Here is an 18,105-nt window from a genome sequence, read left to right as displayed (position 1 = left end):
ATTGGGACAGGTGGGAAGGGGTTGGCCCTGCTAATAACAACTATCATGGTTAAGGGCTTACTATAGACTAGGCACCACATAAATTATCTCCATAAATCTTCCCTGCAATCCTGTGAGGTGGGTTTTATGATCCGAATTTTACAGAGGAGGAAATAGGTTTAGAGTAAGATTACATAGTTTGCCCAGGGTCTCATGGCTAGTTGATGGTGGATTCTAGATCCAAACCCAGGGCCATTTGATTTTTGTTTTAAATTTTATTGAAGTATTGTTGATTTACAATGTTGTGTTAATTTCTGCTGTACAGCACAGTATTCAGTTATACATATATTTACATTCTTTTTCTTTTCTTTTTTTGGCTGTGCCATGTGGCTTACAGGATCTTAGTTCCCTGACCAGAGATTGAACCCGTGCCCCCTGCAGTGGAAGCGTGGAGTCCTAACCACTGGACCACCAGGGAAGTCCCTATACACTCTTTTTCATATTCTTTTCCATTACAGTTTATTGGATATCATTTCCACTCCCACTCTCACCTTTTTAAAATTGCCAAATTTACTCTGGTTAGAATTTGAAATTAATTTTTATGATCTCATACCATTCACTTCTCATATCATACCTTCAGTAACACTTGCAATTCAGTGATATGTAAGTGGCTTAGAAATTCTTCCTATCATTACACATAGCAAATGCAGAAAAGGCAACTTTCTACCACTATATAATCTTTGAGAACCAGAGGTAGAAAGTTGGTAGAGTGAGGCATCTTAAGAGCTGTCATTGAAACCATCTGGCTGCTTGTTCATTTACCTTGTTAAAACACCGATAAATGTGCGTAAGACAATGTGCAAAGGCTAAAAAGTGTTCAGGATCAAAAAAAGAAGACTGGTTTCATTTCCCATCCTCTTCAAAGGATGGGCAGAGTGGCTCAGGTGTCCTGACTCCAGGGCAGGCGTCGCTTGGAAGATGCTGCTCACCCTGCAAGTCTGGTCCTCTGACAACTCTTCACTCTCCACCATGGCCTGGGTGCCTGTGTTTCAAATTTTCTCCAGCCTGCATCTGGAGAAAGTTATTTATCCTTCTCTGGGCTCAGAATCAAAGCCCTGGGTTTGAATTTCAGCTCTGCTATTTAATCGCTGTGTGGCTTTGGACAGTTTCCATGCACTCTGTCTCAATTTCTTAACCTGTGAAATGGAGAGATTTATGGGTTTGTTGTGTGAATCAGATAAAATCGTGGACATGAAAATGCTTTGTAAGCTGTGTGGCTTTATCTACCATGTAAGGTAGATATTGATTTCCTTCTCCTCCACCTTCTCTTTCAAGCATCCTTCATCCCCTTGCCTCAGCAAGCAAGGATGAAGAACTACCTCTCACGGGAAACCCATTTCATCCTGTCGTTCTACAGCGTTTCTAGGAACAATAGGAGAACCCCGAGATTCATTCGTCCTTCTGAGTCAGTCCACGCAAGAGTGAAAGTGACACATTTCTCAGAAGTGTGCTTGTTTCAGTGCCTTTCTTTCTGGTCCTCCTCCCCTCCATTTTATTCTCTTCTTAGCCTGTATTTTCATGGGAAACATGCAGTGATGACACAGAATTATTCGAATTGAGTCATGCGACTGCTTTCCAGTAAAAGAGGAGAAAACTGAAGCTATGTTAGTCTCTATCTCCCACGGATATGCACACACAAAAACGGATATGCACACACACCTCTACTCCTAAGTCTGAGATTGTGGGTGTGTTTAATTAAAATATCAATACATATTTTTTTGGTTTTCATAGGATCCCCAAATTGAAAGAGAAGTTGGAGATGGTCCCGTTCAAACAGAGCCCCCTGGTGTACCATTCCTCTCTGGAATGTCACTACCATATGTTTATCAAGCTTTAGTGTGACCTTCTGGTGACTGTCCAATCCCTCTCCCTTTTAAAAATTTTCTAAATACTTGAAAATAATATTCTGTGTCTGTAAGTTTTCTTTTCTCCAAAATATCCCCCTTTAAATAAGATTTTTTAAAAGTTATCTGATCTATTAGGAATTGAAAGTAATGAAGGAGGGGAAAAACTTTCTCCTCTACCCTCTTGGGTTTAGTCCCTGGGGTCCTGCAAATTAAACTGACAAAACCAGATCACCAGAGAAAGAATTTATTATGTGTGCGTACAGAGGCCTTTGTAGAAAAGAAGTGAAGATTCAAAGAAGCAGTTAGACCCAGCAGCTTAGATACCATTTTAACAAAGAGTCATAAACTGTGGATAGATAACTAGACAAAGGAAGGAGGGAGTGTTGAACTTCTAGGGGAAGTAGATTAAGGGAAGATAAGTATATGGGGGAAGCTAATCAAAGATAAGGGTTATTTAGTAAGGTTTATTATGCAGACTCAAGTTAGTGCCTTTTCCATCCATAAGAGTTGTCCCCCTCTTTCTAGTATGTAAACTTCCTTTACAAATGGAAAGTTGTTACCTTTACAAAAGGAAATTTATGCCTGGTTTTTAGACAGAAAGGGGGACGGCCGAGAGCTTTTCCTGAGTCTGCTGTTTCTCAATTGCCTTCAGCTCAGATGAATCCTTATGCCAAAGTGGCGCCTTTTGTGGTGGCATATTCTGATCCCCCTCTTTAGCGAGAAAGTGGGTGGAAGAAGAAATTAATTAATGTTCATACTAAGAACTTAGTATGAACATTAAATTAAATCGGGTCAAGTGAGTAAGTCTTCACTGAGCACCAGCCATGGGTAGTGTACTTGCTGGGATGGGGGTGTGCAGAAGCCACGGCTGTCTCCTTTAAAGAGTTTAAGATCCAGAGAGCAGATTAGGAACAAGCATTTGAAAACGTAAAAAGCCAAAGCACACACAAATAGCTGTTCAAGTGGATGGTAGAAAAGTTGTCTCTAGTAATTGCTAAATGAAATTCCACGAGAGCAAGTGGAGAGTTCAGAAGAGGGACAGACACTAGTGGGTTTTGGGTCAGAGGACACAGACTTTGAGGAACAGTCCAGGAGTTTGGGTAGAGCCTAAATGAGCAGAAGAACTGAAATGAACTTTCCAGGAAAAAGGACCTGGCCTGCAGAGGATGAGGCCTCAGAAATACCACACATTTTGTGGAGCAGAAGCTGGAAAATGAGGTTCTTTCATGCGGAAGGTTTGGGAGGGTGACTTCCTTTAACAAACTGGGTTGGGGCCATGCATCAGATTTAGGCCAATGTCTAAGGAATTGGTCATCCAACCCAGAGGCAAGAGTAGAGTACAAGCTCATCTTTCTGGGGCAAGACCCTCCGTCCCAGTTCACCACCCCAGAACTTTGTGGGTTGTCAGCATGGGACTGGGGGAAGTCCAGGAGCAAACGTTGCTGATCCCTGGTTCCTGTACAACCCTGGTGGAAACAGCTGAGGGTTTTCGTGGGAGGAAGCCAGTAACACGGGACAGCATTTGACAGACACCCACTTGGGCTTTCCCTGGGCATGACGCTCTGGTCGTCAGTTGACTAATTCCATTCACCTTGATGCAGGAAATTATTGAATAGCTTGGCTGATGAGTAAGTGAAAGTCTGCACGAAACCCTGAGTTGCCTGTAGCTCGCCTGTGGGTGGCTCGATCAGGTCAACCCAAAGCAGCTGCTGCTGAATTTCGACATGGAAAGACCTCAATTTCCTGGTCTCTCCGTCCCCACCCTTGCCAAAGAACCTTGCAGAGTAGAAGAGGGGTATGGTTCTTAGCTTCGAGGGAGTGCAGCTCTGAGATTTAAGGCTCTGATTTTCTTATCCCAATCACTTTTCAAGTGTACTTGACTCTCAATTTCTCAGCTTCGGAAAACGGAATGTGTCCAGTGAGCCCTGCTGTAATTCTATAGGAAATCCCGCACTTTCTTTAATGTTCCCTAAAGCAGCGCAGCCCAGACTTCCATGTGATGAGAATCACTTGGAAATCTTGTAAAAAGGCAGAGTCTGATTCAATAGGTTTGGGGTGAGGGCCCGAGATTCTGCATTTATTTTTTGCATATACTTTCAGGCTTTTTTCTGAGCGTACATTTATTTACACATATACACACACATACAAATATACATATACATGTACATAGTGTGCTTGTATCTACATCAAAGGAATGTCATGCTTTATATGAAGAACCGTATCTTAATATTTTCAAAAATTGTTACAAAAAAGGTATTTTTAGTTATTAAATTTTCTTGGAAAGCAGTTTCTAGTGGCTACATAGGTTTTATCATATATACATGCTAACAATTCACTGAACTATCGACATTATTCTACTGTTAGAAATCTAGGGTCTTTTCAATTTTCCCACACTGAATATCCTTGTGTGTGGGTCTTTGGGTACTTATCTATTTCTTCAGAACAATTCCCAGGGGTAGAACATTTTTTTTAGGTTTTTGCTTCATATTATTAAATACCCTACAAAAGTTGTACCAATACACTCCCAGCTGTAATACCTGAAAGTGCCCCTTTTTCCTATTCTCCTATTAATATTCATGGTTAAAAATCTATGCCAGTTTGATAGCCTAAATATGGAATTCTATTTTAGTTTGCATTACTTTGATTGCTTTTGAGGTTAAACTGGGTTTTTTTTCCACATATTTATTATCTATTTTCTTCTAATGCAAACTTTGCTACTTTTTCTTTTTTCAAATTGAGGTGTAACCGACCTGTTATATTAGTTTCAGGTATAAAACAATGATTCTATATTTGTATATATTGTGAAATGATCACCACGATAAGTCTGGTTAACAACCATCAACTGCGATTGTGCCTTTTTAACAAGCTCCCAAGTTCTGGCAAGCTAGATGGCAGGGGTGGGGCTGGTGCTTACTTTCTCATTCCAAATTCTTGTTGACCCATTTCTGCTGCTTCCTCTCCTGAGGCTGCCTTTTCTTTCCACATCTCTTTGCTGCTGTGTGGACATCATAGGACTGTTTTGCATGTAAAGAATTTTATTTTAGATGTGGTAATAATGGAAGAGAATTAAGGCACAATGTAGACATGGAAACAATTTGAATACTAGGCTCATGACTCTTTAAAGTTCCCTTGCTGTGTCAGCTACTGAAGTTTCTAACTGGTATCTCTCTCCATTTCTCTTCTCTCTGGTGATAACTCAAGTTCTTGTTATTTGTATGTAGAGTGATTTCCTTCTCTGTTTCCACCGTGGAAGAATAGAACTTCCCTCTCTGTGTTTACCCTGGATAGAGATAGGCTCTGTCTTTGTGCTTCCAAAAAGGCCTAAGGTAAGTTCTCTCCAAAACAGAAGTGTCATTTTGTCTAAAATGAAGTTCACGGTACTGCTGGATGGAGGACACTGTCATGATGACTTTCTTCTTTTATGGATAGTACTTTTATTTTTCTTCTTATCCATGTTAAGTACCCAGCATGGCGACTGGCGCAGAGTGGGCATTTAATAAATGGTGTTTTTGTTAATAAGGAGATAAAATTCTGGTGCACAGCTCCACGGTTCATAGAATAGATTCAGAATTGAGGGGTTCTGCTTTTGATCTGGAACTTGCTCCAGTGACCTCAACCCTCTTCCATCCAGGGTTCTCACACAGCACTCTGGGAAACTGCTTTCCTAAGTCTTCCCCCAACCTGATAATTTTTTTCTTTTTCAGCTTTTGCCTCCAATCCCCTCCCTTCATTTCTGTTCCCTGTAACTCTTTCATAGATTCTTCACCTTTTCATCAGAAGATCAGGAATTACACTGTTTTTTAGACAATAGACAGATACACACACACACACCCCCACGGAGGGAGGGAGGGAGGGAGGGAAGGAGGGAGGATGGGAGGGAGAGAGAGAGAGAGAGAGAAGGTTTCTGTGTCTAAGCCCCAAATAATTCCTATGCCCACAAACCTCGGCATGTGAAGACCCTGGCACAGCATTTTCATCTGAAAAATAATCATTGTAATGAACTCTGATTTTTAACCCAAAAGTAAAGCTGTTTTGTTCTTGAAAATCTTTTCACAGTAGAAATATGTTGACCTTTAAAAAAAGAATTGGTTGCTATGGAGTGTGATTTTATGGAGGTTCTATTAAGTACACAATGGGTTTGAATATTTGACTCAAACAAATAGGTAAACATTACGTAATGGATGCAAAGAATCCTGAAACTGGAAACAGTCGTTTGTATTAAAAGGGGGAAAAAAAAAGAATTATGTGGATTTGTAGGGTCTGTGGCTTTATAGTTATAAGGATGCTCCATGTTTTTTCTTCAATAGGGGACGGAGAAGTAGGGTTATGAAAGGGAATGGGACATGGACTTTCTAAATGATCTAGGGACTGAAAAGGCAAATAAACCTTATATTTAATTAGTTTGAATAGCCTAAAAGGGGGAAGAATTTTTGTGCTTGATGACGAGGAGAGCTGCAAGAAGGTTGGGAATAAAAGCCATAATGCTTTGAGGCCATTCTGACCTAATGTTTTAACCCATATTCAGAAGGTCTGACTCTAACATAAATCAGTACTTCAGGGAAATTAGAAAGGCGTGTTTTAATATCATTTAGAAAAAAGAGTGGAGTTAAAGTAAATTATATACTAATAGCTTTTGTTTGGTGAATAAGATAGTGAATGATAATGATAATGAGATAGTGATAATTTATATTTTGCATTTAATTCTTTATCAATATTCTTTAAACCTGTTATATGATAACATTGTTTAACTGGCTATTTTAATAAGGAGTCAGAGCTCTGATAAACAGTGAGAATAAGCAGAAAATCCTGTAAAAATTTTAAGGTCTCTCTCAGTCAGTTTAGACTAGGATGAAACACTTCCATTTAGAGAGAGAAAGAATGGGAGGTGCACGCAGTAGGTTTGATCTGTTACAAGCTTGGAATCCTGTTTGGCTAACATTGTGGGGCTCCCTTAGCCAGGGCATGTGGGATGTGCTTTGATCAGACCCAGATTCTGCTTTGTGAGCAGGGCTCACCTCCCCAGTACTCTTCGTGGTTGCTGGCTCCACCCAGCTGGGAGGTTTCCCCCCCAATATGCTCTTTGGCTGCATCTGAAATAGTGATGGCAAGTATAACTCTCCCTGTCTTGATTTAATGGTAGATTACTAGAACTCTACCCTTACACTGTTTTTTCCTGAGTCCTCTTACCTACGTAAAGGGATTTCCAGATGCTTCATTTTGATTCCTGCTTGTAGAAAATGTATTTGGTTGAAAGGTTTTACTGGGCACTTCTACCTCAGAGGCTTTTCCAATCGTATCTTTTGCTTTGGAGGGATAGAAATAGTTGGTTTTTTTCCAACCTTGCAAGGCTCTGAATTTCTGGACTGTCTTCATTCTCTTTCATTTTTGTTTGCAAACCTGCCTACTCTTTCCTGAGCTCATGTCTTTCTTGTGTTACCTCACCGAATGCAGACAATAACCTCCAACACACATAGCTGGCATTCTGTTCCCAGTGTCCTCCTTTAGAGCTCTTATTGGACCTCTAGGTACAATATCTGCCTCTCAAGTTACTGCAGGCAATAATTTTACCAAATGTTTTGCCATTCATAACATTGGTCATCATTTATCTAGCTTCCAATTTCATTGTCATCACAGCCTACCCCCTGACCACCATGGACAATGCCACCATTTCAGCCTTTTGCTGTGGAAGCCCCTCACTTCTAGGCATTGATTTCTGTATCCACATGTATACTGCTAGGTTGTGCCAACACTTCTTGATTAGACTCCCTTTTCTTTCTTTCTTTCTTCCTTCCTTCCTTCCTTCCTTCCTTCCTTCCTTCCTTTCTTTCTTTCAAGTTGGTCCAATTTTAGTGAAATCTGTTACAGAAGACAATTCAAATAGGAAGCACTGTCTGTGGTTTTAAGGCCTATAGAAATCTGAATTATGTTTTACTGCAAAATAATATAAAATACATTAATTCAAACTACGGTGTAAAAAGATTTTAATTATGAATGTATGTCCTCATTCAATTAAATATTTGCAAATGTTTAGACTCCCCTTTCTTGAGTGAAGATGAAACCTCTTGAGGGTTGGATTTGTAAAACTAAATGTGTCCATTTAGCTCTCAATATATCCAACAATCCCGTGTCGTTATCTTATTGGTTAATATACGTGTGTTTGCTTTCGTTCCATAACTATATTTTAAACTCATTAAGGTAGAGACTCTACTAGTACAGTCTATTACCTATAATGCAGCACGGCTTCCAGAACATGGGAGGGCATACAAAAATCTTGCTTAATCGAATGTTTGAACAGCTGTAATATTTTACGACATGGAGGCTGTGTGTAGCTCATTCATACCGCTACAGAGCTTCCTGCTGTCTTTTTCTGTGGGCCCTTGGAATTGTGTGTAGAGTGCTGTAGCTGTTGGTGTGTTGAATGATAGCTCCACTTGGATTATTGAAACTCTTAAAGCCAGAAGCAGCTTGGGCCACAAGTGGTACAGGGCCAGTTAGTGAAGGGCTTCCACCATAATCAGCTGTGTGTTCATCATATATTTATTACTGGGTCCCCAAATAAGAAGGGTTTATTATTGTTAGAAGAAAGAATGATCTGGATCCACTGATGGAATTCAAACTTGGTGATGGTTGATTACTAGTTTGACATCCTGATAAGTTAGTTAGTTTTACCTTGATGGGGGAAAACTTTGTGACCATTGGGCACATAAAAATTCAATGTTCCTTCCTTCTTACATAAAAAAAAAATTATTTAATTTTCTCTGCAACCAGCAAATCCTTCTGTATTGAATCAGGCATTCTTAATTCAAGGTGATTTCCTTGTTTCTTCTTTCAGGAGAGCTGCTGTGGTCTTCTCTGCATTGAGGTATGGCTCTGCATGAAGAAGAGACTGCTGCAGAAAGTGAGTGATTCAGCCCACTCAACTTAATATGCTTTTAAGGGTCTATTGCACATATTGCTTTGATAGCTTGTGTGATACAAGCAAATCTGAAAACATGACTCTTGATTTCACGGTGTCAGCTTCACGGAGTATATGGAAGAATGTATCCAGAGAGGCCTTGAAAATTCTCTATAAGATGGGCTCAGGGAAACCCCCTGAGGGGGTTGCCTAGGGGACTGGTCTTGAATTGGTGTATGCATAGAAAATGTACTGTCTTAATTAATTAATTAATTAATTTTAAAATTAATTTTTATTGGGGTTTAGTTGATTTATAATGTTGTGTCAGTTTCTTCTGTACGGCAAAGTGAAACAGTTATACATATACATATATCCACTCTTTTTTAGATTCTGTTCCCATATAGGCCATTACAGAGTATTGAGTAGAGTTCCTTGTGCTATGCAATAGGTTCTTACCACTTATCTATTTTATATATAGTAGTGTATATACGTCAGTCCCAATCTCCCAATTTATCTCTCCTTCCCTTCCCCCTTGGTAACCATAAGTTTGTTTTCTACATCTGTGACTCTATTTCTGTTTTGTAAATAAGTTCATTTGTACCACTTTTTTTTGTTTTTTAGATTCCACATATAAGTGATATCATATATTTGTTTTTCTCTCTCTGACTTACTTCACTCAGTATGACAATCTCCAGGTCTATCCATGTTGCTGCAAATGGCATTATTTCATTCTTTGTTATGGCTGAGTAATATTCCATTGTATATATACACTGTCTTAATTTAGATTGTATACTTGGGGATATATATTTAGAGAAGGATGCTGGCAGAGATTACTGGGGGGAACTGAAGTTACCCCAAGTCCATGAAGACCCCAGAGAACCATCCTAAAACATATAAGCAAGTGTGAGGTAGACTAAAGATGAGCACAGAGTAATGAGGGAGGGAACGGTGATTCAAGGAGGTCTTCTTAGGGGGGTTACATTTCTGATTGTCCCAGAGGAGAGGTGTAGAGAAGGACGCACAGGCATGGGGAGGAGAAACACAGGTGAAAGACTCATGATCACAGAAGAATTTTGATCAATCTTGGAGGGGCTTCATGAGCCCAAGAGCTGTTTCCTCTTTATTTCCTACATTTAAAGAAAATGGGGCAAACTTGTTCAAACACGTGATGGAGGAGAGTAACCTCACCCTGCTAGAATGTGCCCTGCCTTATTAACAGAGCATGTGTAATTTTACCTGATCTTAATGGGCATTAAAAAGAGTAAGTTATTGTTATTTCAGAAATGTCTGTGTATCCCTAGGCTATAATGCCCAGCATACAGCAAGTGCTTAATAAATGTTGACCTGAACTGAACTAAGATAAATTAACATTTTTGCAAGTCATTTAAAATTACACATCAGAGCATTTAAAGGTTCTACTTGCTAATCCATTTAGTTTAAAAAATCAAACCATCTTCAGTCAGACACAGCCAAGATAATAGTTGTTTATATGTTGTATAAGTAATGATTATCAATCTATCAAACACTGGTAGGAGTCTAACCATGGGGTTAAAACAGAATTAGTTCAGGGAGACCATGAAACTAACTGCCTGGGATATAATTTCTGAATCTCTCACTGATGCCATTCATTTCTCTGGTTTTGTTTTTTCCATTCATGAAGCGGAGCTAAAGATAGTCCTCTGTTTAATACCGAGCCTCCTCGAAGGATGACTTATCCACTTAAATCTCAGTTTACATTGCATGACTGGAAAGTAGAATGTAAGGTGCGTGACTGGAGTTCTTAGCCATTTTGTGGAAGAACATGAAAGATCATGACAGCAGTTTGTCACTTGGTTCATCTCTGTAGTACATAAGAAAATTTGCTGTAGTGTGAGGACAATGGGGGTGGGAGTGGGGCAGAAGAAGAGGAAGATTTGATTCTTTTTTCATCATCCCTTTTTAGGGTCCCCCTTCGATTCCCCTTCAGGAAGTGGAATAGAAAAAAAAAAAACACTACATTCGTCAGTAACTCTGGGGCAACCACAAGTTAGACAGTAAGCAGGTCAACTGAAACAAGGACAGAGGTTGCTATAAAACCAACAGTGCTCTCGTTGACACCACACAGGCACACAGAAGGCAACACAGCACAGAAAGAGCTTCCTGCACGAAACAGGTGACCAGAGCAAAGTGACAATGACGTTCCTGCGTGACGTGGCCGTGGTGAGTAGTCAGGATCATTCTTGTGTTGGTCATCCCTAGGATTTCAGGAAAGCAGATTTATAAGGAATGATGCTAGATTGGGGTCTTTTGGGGGGTCATTTCTTTAAAAAACAGAGCTGACTTTAACACTGATCCTTGTCTGGTGGAGAAAAAGAAAAAATAACCAGAAATTATAATGGGGTGTAAAACCATAGCTCTTCACCGATGGCTCTGGCATAGTTGGTGTTAGCTTTTGAAGTTCTTGACATCACAAACTGGACATGGTCTCTCTTGTGGCCACCATTGTAGAGTTAAGTTGGCCATCATCTCATGGGGGAGCTTAGCCAGACTTTTAGGATCTGTACATGTTGATTTTAACCAAGGAAGCTGGGGCCCCAATAGGGGTAATGATTCCCCCAAGATGAGCAGATTACAAGGAGTGCCCTGGATGCAGGGAGTGAAACCACCTGGTGATGCACTTGGACAGCTCCTATGGGAGAGACATTCGACACATCTCTGAGAGCTGATCATTTTTGCATTGTCTCCTTCCTCCTGGAGGAGAGGAAGATGTTAATGTGATGGAAATCTGCATCCCCTGGGTCTAGAATCTCACCTGGCATTCGTCAGGTAAGACCTTCGAAGAATTTAAAATACAGCAGTATGAAAGCAGGGCTTGGGAAACCACTCACCATATTATTGGTTTAAATACTCCTTTTCTTCTCTCTTTTTACAAGCCATGCAACTTAAAAGAGATTGGATTTCATAAGAGGTCATGGCATATGGTGATGATAATACTATGTTATATTCATATATTGTTTTAGAGATGGTAAGAAATGCAGCCAAGTGCAGTAGTTAGGGGGCATGGGCTTTGGAGTCAGACAGACCTGGCCTCACCACTTACCAAGTGTGGGATTTGGGGTAAGTTACTTAGCCTCTCTGTGCATTCTTATTCCTCTTATCTGTACAGAGGAATAATAACGGTATCTCCCTTATGGAAGGATTAATTGATATCATTGAGAATGACTAAACCTATTCTCTGAAATAGCAGATATATGCAGGCATGGCTTTTAGTTAACTTGGCCATTTTAATATAACAACCAATAAGGATAGAGAAAGCATTCAATAAATTTTTTTTAATTGAAGTAGAGTTGATTTACAATGTTGTATTAGCAACATTGGTATATAGCAAGTGATTCAGTTATATATAAGTGAATAAATAAACCATAATTTCCATATGGTTTATTACAGGATATTGAATATAGTTCCCTGTGCTATACAGTAGGTCCTTGTTGATTATCTATTTTATATATAGTTGTGTCTATATGTTAATCCCAAACTCCTAATTTATCCCTCACCCACCCCCTTTCCCCTTTGGTAACCGTAAGTTTGTTCTCTATGTCAGTGAGTCTGTTTCTGTTCTGTAAATATGTCCATTTGTATCATATTTTAGATTCCACATATAAATGATATCATATGGTATTTGTCTTTCTCTTTCTGGTTTACTTCACTTAGTATGATAATCTCTAGGTCCATCCATTTTACTGCAAATAGCATTATTTCATTCTTTTTATGGCTTAGTAGTATTCCACTATATATACATACATATATATATATATACACACACACACACACACACACACACACACACACACACACACCCCTCATCTTCTTTATCCATTCATCTGCCCATGGACATTTAGGTTGCTTCTATGTCTCAGCTACTGTAAACAGTGCCACTGTGAACATTGGGGTGCATGTATCTTTTCGAATTAGAATGTTAAATATTAATATTAATGATGTCATTATTTTTACCTCTGAGTCTTGCACCAATCCAGGGGAGTGGATTGGGACGACTTTCCCCATTGTGCAGATGAACAACAGCTCAATGAATTTAAGTGATTTAACATCCCTGGATACTGTATGACCAAGAATGAGGACATGAATCTAGGTTTACTGGCTCCAAGTAATATTCTTTTCCTTGAATGGTTCAGAAGCAAGATTTCTGAATTTAAAGCCATTGTGTTTAAACAAATTTGTTGGATAGTTTTGTGTTCTAAAGCCACGTCTATTTTTGGTTTCTTTGAAGAAATCTGTTGTACTGTCAGCAAGAAACATGACAGGGCAAAGGACATTAGAATAGGATTAGAAATTGGAGGTGCAGGCACACAGGACCTCCTCAATACGGTGGTAAGGCAAACTCTTATGGGCTAGGAGCTGCCCGGGTTCTGGAGCATGTTCCTACATGGGGTGAGCATGAATCACAGGTGAGTTCAGGAGACAAGTGTTCAGATGTTCTCTTTACGGGAGTTCACAGTGCAGTAAGTAAAAGGTTGAGCTGAGCATGTTGGGAAGCTAAGGACTGTCTTGTCTAAGCAGGCATCCTTTTACTTTTTAAAATGTCATAGTGCTTTGTCTAGACAGAAGTTACGTGAGGGCAAATTCCACATCTTTCCCGTCCACTGTGTATCATTAGGACAATGTAGACTTAACAATAGTACCTATACTGAATACTCTCCACGTCCCAGCCCTGCTCTTCATGCTATATATGGGTCCTACCATTTAATCTCCACATTTGCTGGTGGAGGAAACTGAGTCACAGCTAGTAAGAGTCCTGGAACTGAGTTATGGACCCAGGACTTTTGACTCCAGAGACGGGAAAGAGTTGTTGAATGAATGAATGATTGCAAGAGACAAAAGTAGACACCTGCTGATTATCTGGAGGGAAATCAGCCTCTTTCAGGCTTATCTGGGTCAATCTTGCTTTCAGCTTCTTTTTAGTATCAGCTACATTAGTACAGCGCTTGACACCATGACCTTTTTGTTTACTCTTATCATTTCTTGCCTCCAGCACTTGCAAAAGATAAAAAGAAGGTCCTTTAAATCAACATGTCTAAGCACCTTCCCAACCCTAACTCATGGAAGGTGTGAGCCTGAACGACACTGAGCCCTGAGGATGAAAGTAACTCACTTTCAGCCCTGGGTCTGCATTATGTTGAGTATTGGTGATGAGGCTTGTCCATCCCCAGAGAGGGTCGGTGGTCACCGTGGGGTGAGCAAAGCAGGTCGTGAGAAAGGGAAGCTGGAGAGATTTTTAGCTCCTGCTTTATTTTAGTTAGGTCTTCACTGAACGCTTTCTTTGTGTACTCCTGTAATACCAGATAAACGGATATTTCAATGTAAGTATAAAAAATATATTTTCTGGAGCTAAAGAGAAATAGTTTCCATTTCTCTCTTGTGCATCCCTAGTGCCTCTGCTTCCTTCAGTCAGCATGGGTCATTGGAACTCTGCTATAGTTGGTTTTGCATGGTGTTTTTCTTAATGCATTGAGCTTAACTGTGTTGTTAATTTAAATGGATTGTTTTGTTCATGCATTCACTCACCCGCTCTTTCATTCATCCAGAAAGTATTTTGGAACACCTGTTCTATGACATGTTCTCCTGCAGGAACTTACCATCTAATAGGTGTAGATCTGTATGAACACAAATACTGCATGTCCAGACAATAAAGAAGGGCTGCTTGAGTGCTAGATGGTAAAAGCTTTATGAATGAACTACTTTCAGGACAGTTCCTGGAGGAGACGGAGTCCTAGTGGGGCCCTGATGGAAGGGGAGGATTTGGATGGATAGGGGTGGGGCAGTGTATTTCAGGTGGAGGGATGGCTGGGACAAAGAGTTTTGTGGAGGATTCATGGATGTGAGGTTGGAAATTAAAAGCAAGAGTTATCATTTCTTAAGCCCCTATTTTTATTGTAGGTGCTTTACAAAGAACGTTTTATTTAATCTTGGGAATATTATTATGAAGCAAGTGTTATGCTCTGGCTGGAAAGAAGAGAAAGCAGAGGCTCAGTGAGGAGACCAGGTCAGGATTTAAACCCAGATCCCAGATCCTGACATCTGTCTTTCTCCCTGTTCAGGAGCTCTCGGACTGTGGAGGGCTCAATCACCAGGCTAATGAGTTTAGTTCTCAGGTTGGTACACTGGTATCTTATTATGACTGTTCCTGTTGCCAGGTGAGGATCTGAGGTTCAGAGAGGAGCCCTGATCCCATCCCAGGGATGCTGAGTTCAGCTGAAGCATGACCTGTCTCTTGTCAGCAAGTGACACCAGAGTCCCTAACCAGTTCCATTCTCATCTATTTCCAGGTCAAGTCCCTGCTGCTGTTGACATTGGGGCTGACCCTCCTGGGGGAGGTGGCAGGTCGGAAAACCCCCAAAGCTGGGGATCCTGCCCTCTGCCCGCCTCCGGAGGACCACACTGTGAGGGTTGACATCCGCATCCTCAGGCAGAATCAGGGCATTCCCCTCTCACACGGCTTCCAGAACCGCTCCAGCACCCCCTGGGATTACAAGTATGTGCCAAGGAGACTGACCTCCACGTTCTTTTGAAAAACATGTTAATTTATTCTAACCATAAGTAGAAAATTTCAAAAATACAGAAAAAATAATAGTCCTTACATTCACTCTGAAAAATGGAAATTCCCCTTTCCCTGGGTGCTCACATTTTCTTGCTATTTTGGGCTAAGTCCTCCTATGTGGTCGAAGGTCTATTTTGCTTCCAAACTCTCATCAACGCTTTGCCCTTTTCTGCTTCATGCAGCCCTGGATTTGGAATTTACAAACTTTCTGTGCTGGAAGAGAGGACTCTTTAAAGCAGCCCACATAATGGTCTCTGCATGGAGATAAGTGGGAACCAGAAAAGTCAGTTCAGAGAGAGCCACTCAGATTGGATTTCAGTCTTCAAGGAGTGTGGAGGAGGCCAGAGTGGAGGAGAAAGGCCAGTTTGGGAAAGGGATGGTAGCTGAGGATGTTCAGGGTACAGACTTGGGATTTTGTCTCACATGGAGGTTCTCGGAATAGGAAGCACTCATTTATATGCTCTAAATGTAAGTATGAAAACAGAGCCCGAGGGCCATTAGCAGTGCTTCCAGGGCTGCCCGCACTGCTTGCCTTGGGAAGCCGGAGTGTACGCTTGCCAGCTGGCTTGATTGGCTTTGCTGCCTTTATTCCCCCCGGCAAGGGGGCTATTCAGGGAGAAATTGAAAGAAGGCGTTGGATTCACCAACCCCCCGGGGCTTTGGTTTTCTTTCCCAAGCAGCAGGCTTTGTAGACTGTGTACTGGGGGACCTCCTAGTGATGTTCAGCCTCTAACCAAAGGATGAATGATGATTATAATAATAAAAAGGAAAAGGAAAATGAACTAAAACATCTAACATGTATGGAATGCCAACGTTTTACGGTGTGGCGTTTCATACGCATTTGTATCACCGAGTGTTGGTAACAATCCCACAGGAAACGAATTTGCGAACCCCCATTTTAAAGTTGAGGGAACTGAGGCCTAAGGACTGTAGCACCCGCCACGGGCCTGCGTCTGAGTCCAGGTTGTCTGCTCCGCGCCTGCGCTGCCGCCCTGAGTTGCACGGCACCGCCTCCCTGCAAGTGGGCGCCCAGTGCCGCGGGGCCCCCATCCTTTGTGCATCTTTCCCCGCCTCCCACCCCCGGTCTCACCATCGGCTTCTCCCTGCTCCTCCTGCAGCGTCACCCGGGACCCCCACCGATACCCCTCCGAGATCGCAGAGGCCCGGTGCAGGCACACGGGCTGCATCAACGCCGAGGGGAAGGAAGACAGCTCCATGAACTCCGTCCCCATCCAGCAAGAGTTCCTGGTCCTCCGGAGGGAGTCCCAGGGTTGCTCTCGCTCCTTCCGGCTGGAGAAGGTGCGGGTGACTGTTGGTTGCACCTGTGTCACCCCCATCGTCCGCTACGTGCGTGGCTTGAGGGCGGCAGATCAGCTCAGCTGAAGAAGATGTAGAAACGCCCCTCTTTACCCAGCACTTTGCCATGAGTCCTGTGTGGTTCCCAATTCTCTCCACTTCCCAGGTCTCTTCATAAGATCTGCATGGGACTCTCAAAGCTCTGTATTAGATAGAGTAACTTTCTGGGGCTTCAGAATCTTTATACGGTCCTGAGATGTTCCAATGTCCCACCCCGCTGAAAATAGATGGAAGAGAATGCAGGACCCTCACCTACTCTGCTTATGTGCTATCATGACCACCTCCCAGCCATGCCGTCATTGGATGGGGGCCCTGTTGGTAAAATGGGCTTCTGCTCCACAAAAGGCAACAAATAAAATAAGCACAATGTAAGAGTGTGGGAGGGTCTGTGCAGGATGGGGTGGGCGGGAAGAATGGAGATAAGGATCCAGCACCTGTTTATTAAGCATTTGCTAAATATAGATGAGGTTGGCCTGATATTTATACCTCTAGGGAAACTGTTCATGTATTTATGATATATTGATTATATGAAATTGTAGGAGAAAAATTAATATATCAAGTACTAATATAATAAAGTATTGATGATTGAAAAATTAGTTGTTTGTTTCCAGTCTCAGCTTGTACTCACGAACCTTGTGGACCTGAAAACTATGAAATTCTATACACCTGTCATCTGTTTTTTCGTATTTCATCAGAGTGCTAGTGTCAGAATTATTATTATTATTATTTGTGTGTGATCTTGGTGATATTAGCTTTTCCCCCCAGCTTTCTTGAGACATAATTGATAAATAACATGGTGTAAGTTTAAGTGATAACAATGTAATGATTTGATACATGTATATATGGTGAAATTATTACCACAATAAGGTTCCTTAACACCTCCATGCCTTCACATAATTCCTTTTTGTGTGTGTGTGATAAGAACATTCAAGATGTACCCTTTTAGCAGATTTCAGGAATACAATACAGTATTGTTAATTACAGTCACCAGGCTGTACGTTAGATCCCCAGAGCTTATTAATCTTATAAATGAAAGTGTGTCCCTTTCATCCAACATCTCCCCATTCCCCCACACCCTGCCCCTGGCAACCAGCAATCTCCTCTCTGTTTCCATGTCTTGGAGAGTTCCTCTATTATTAATGGTTCTTGGGGGTTAGGAGGAGAGTTTAAAGAAAATGGTGCAAACAGGGCTTGTGTTCCCTATGACTCTTTACTGCTCTGTCTTCCTGGCTATATTATTTTACAACGTGAACATCTACTGGCCACTGTGGTAGCTACTGGAGACACGAAGAAAAGTAACAAATGCACATGGCGGGGGCCATGGTCTTGGTAGTGGCCGCCTGCAGACCCCCTGGTCACTAGGGCCATGGCAGTCA

At 41.4% G+C, this 18,105-nt stretch overlaps 1 protein-coding gene across 2 annotated transcripts; it reads left to right on the top strand.

Annotated features, from left to right (window-relative positions):
• Positions 1-404: 404 nt before the first annotated feature.
• IL17F (interleukin 17F) lies at positions 405-17,312 on the top strand. Of its 2 annotated transcripts, XM_027127482.1 has the most exons (6): positions 405-5,212; positions 8,719-8,784; positions 10,442-10,544; positions 10,724-10,980; positions 15,102-15,307; positions 16,492-17,312. In XM_027127482.1, the coding sequence occupies exons 4-6, from the start codon at positions 10,954-10,956 to the stop codon at positions 16,754-16,756; spliced, it is 498 nt and encodes a 165-aa protein (XP_026983283.1). In that variant the 5' UTR covers positions 405-5,212; positions 8,719-8,784; positions 10,442-10,544; positions 10,724-10,953; the 3' UTR covers positions 16,757-17,312. The 2 variants fall into 2 exon arrangements, with proteins under 2 accessions (XP_026983283.1, XP_026983284.1); XM_027127483.1 differs by lacking the exons at positions 405-5,212; positions 8,719-8,784 and having other exon boundaries at positions 9,461-10,544.
• Positions 17,313-18,105: the final 793 nt, after the last annotated feature.

The sequence above is a fragment of the Aethalodelphis obliquidens genome, unplaced genomic scaffold (assembly GCF_003676395.1).
Source record: "Aethalodelphis obliquidens isolate GAN/ISIS:26980383/991018 unplaced genomic scaffold, ASM367639v1 scaffold31, whole genome shotgun sequence".
NCBI lineage: Eukaryota > Metazoa > Chordata > Mammalia > Artiodactyla > Delphinidae > Aethalodelphis > Aethalodelphis obliquidens.
This window is presented reverse-complemented; position numbering and strand designations above follow the sequence as displayed.

What these genes read in the sequence shown, in the direction of transcription:
- IL17F (XM_027127482.1), top strand. Translation starts at nt 10,954, where the DNA reads ATGACGTTCCTGCGTGACGTGGCCGTG. An exon ending in TCCTGCGTGACGTGGCCGTG is followed by an intron (nt 10,981 to 15,101) that starts GTGAGTAGTCAG and finishes ATCTATTTCCAG; the next exon opens with GTCAAGTCCCTGCTGCTGTT. An exon ending in AGCACCCCCTGGGATTACAA is followed by an intron (nt 15,308 to 16,491) that starts GTATGTGCCAAG and finishes CTCCTCCTGCAG; the next exon opens with CGTCACCCGGGACCCCCACC.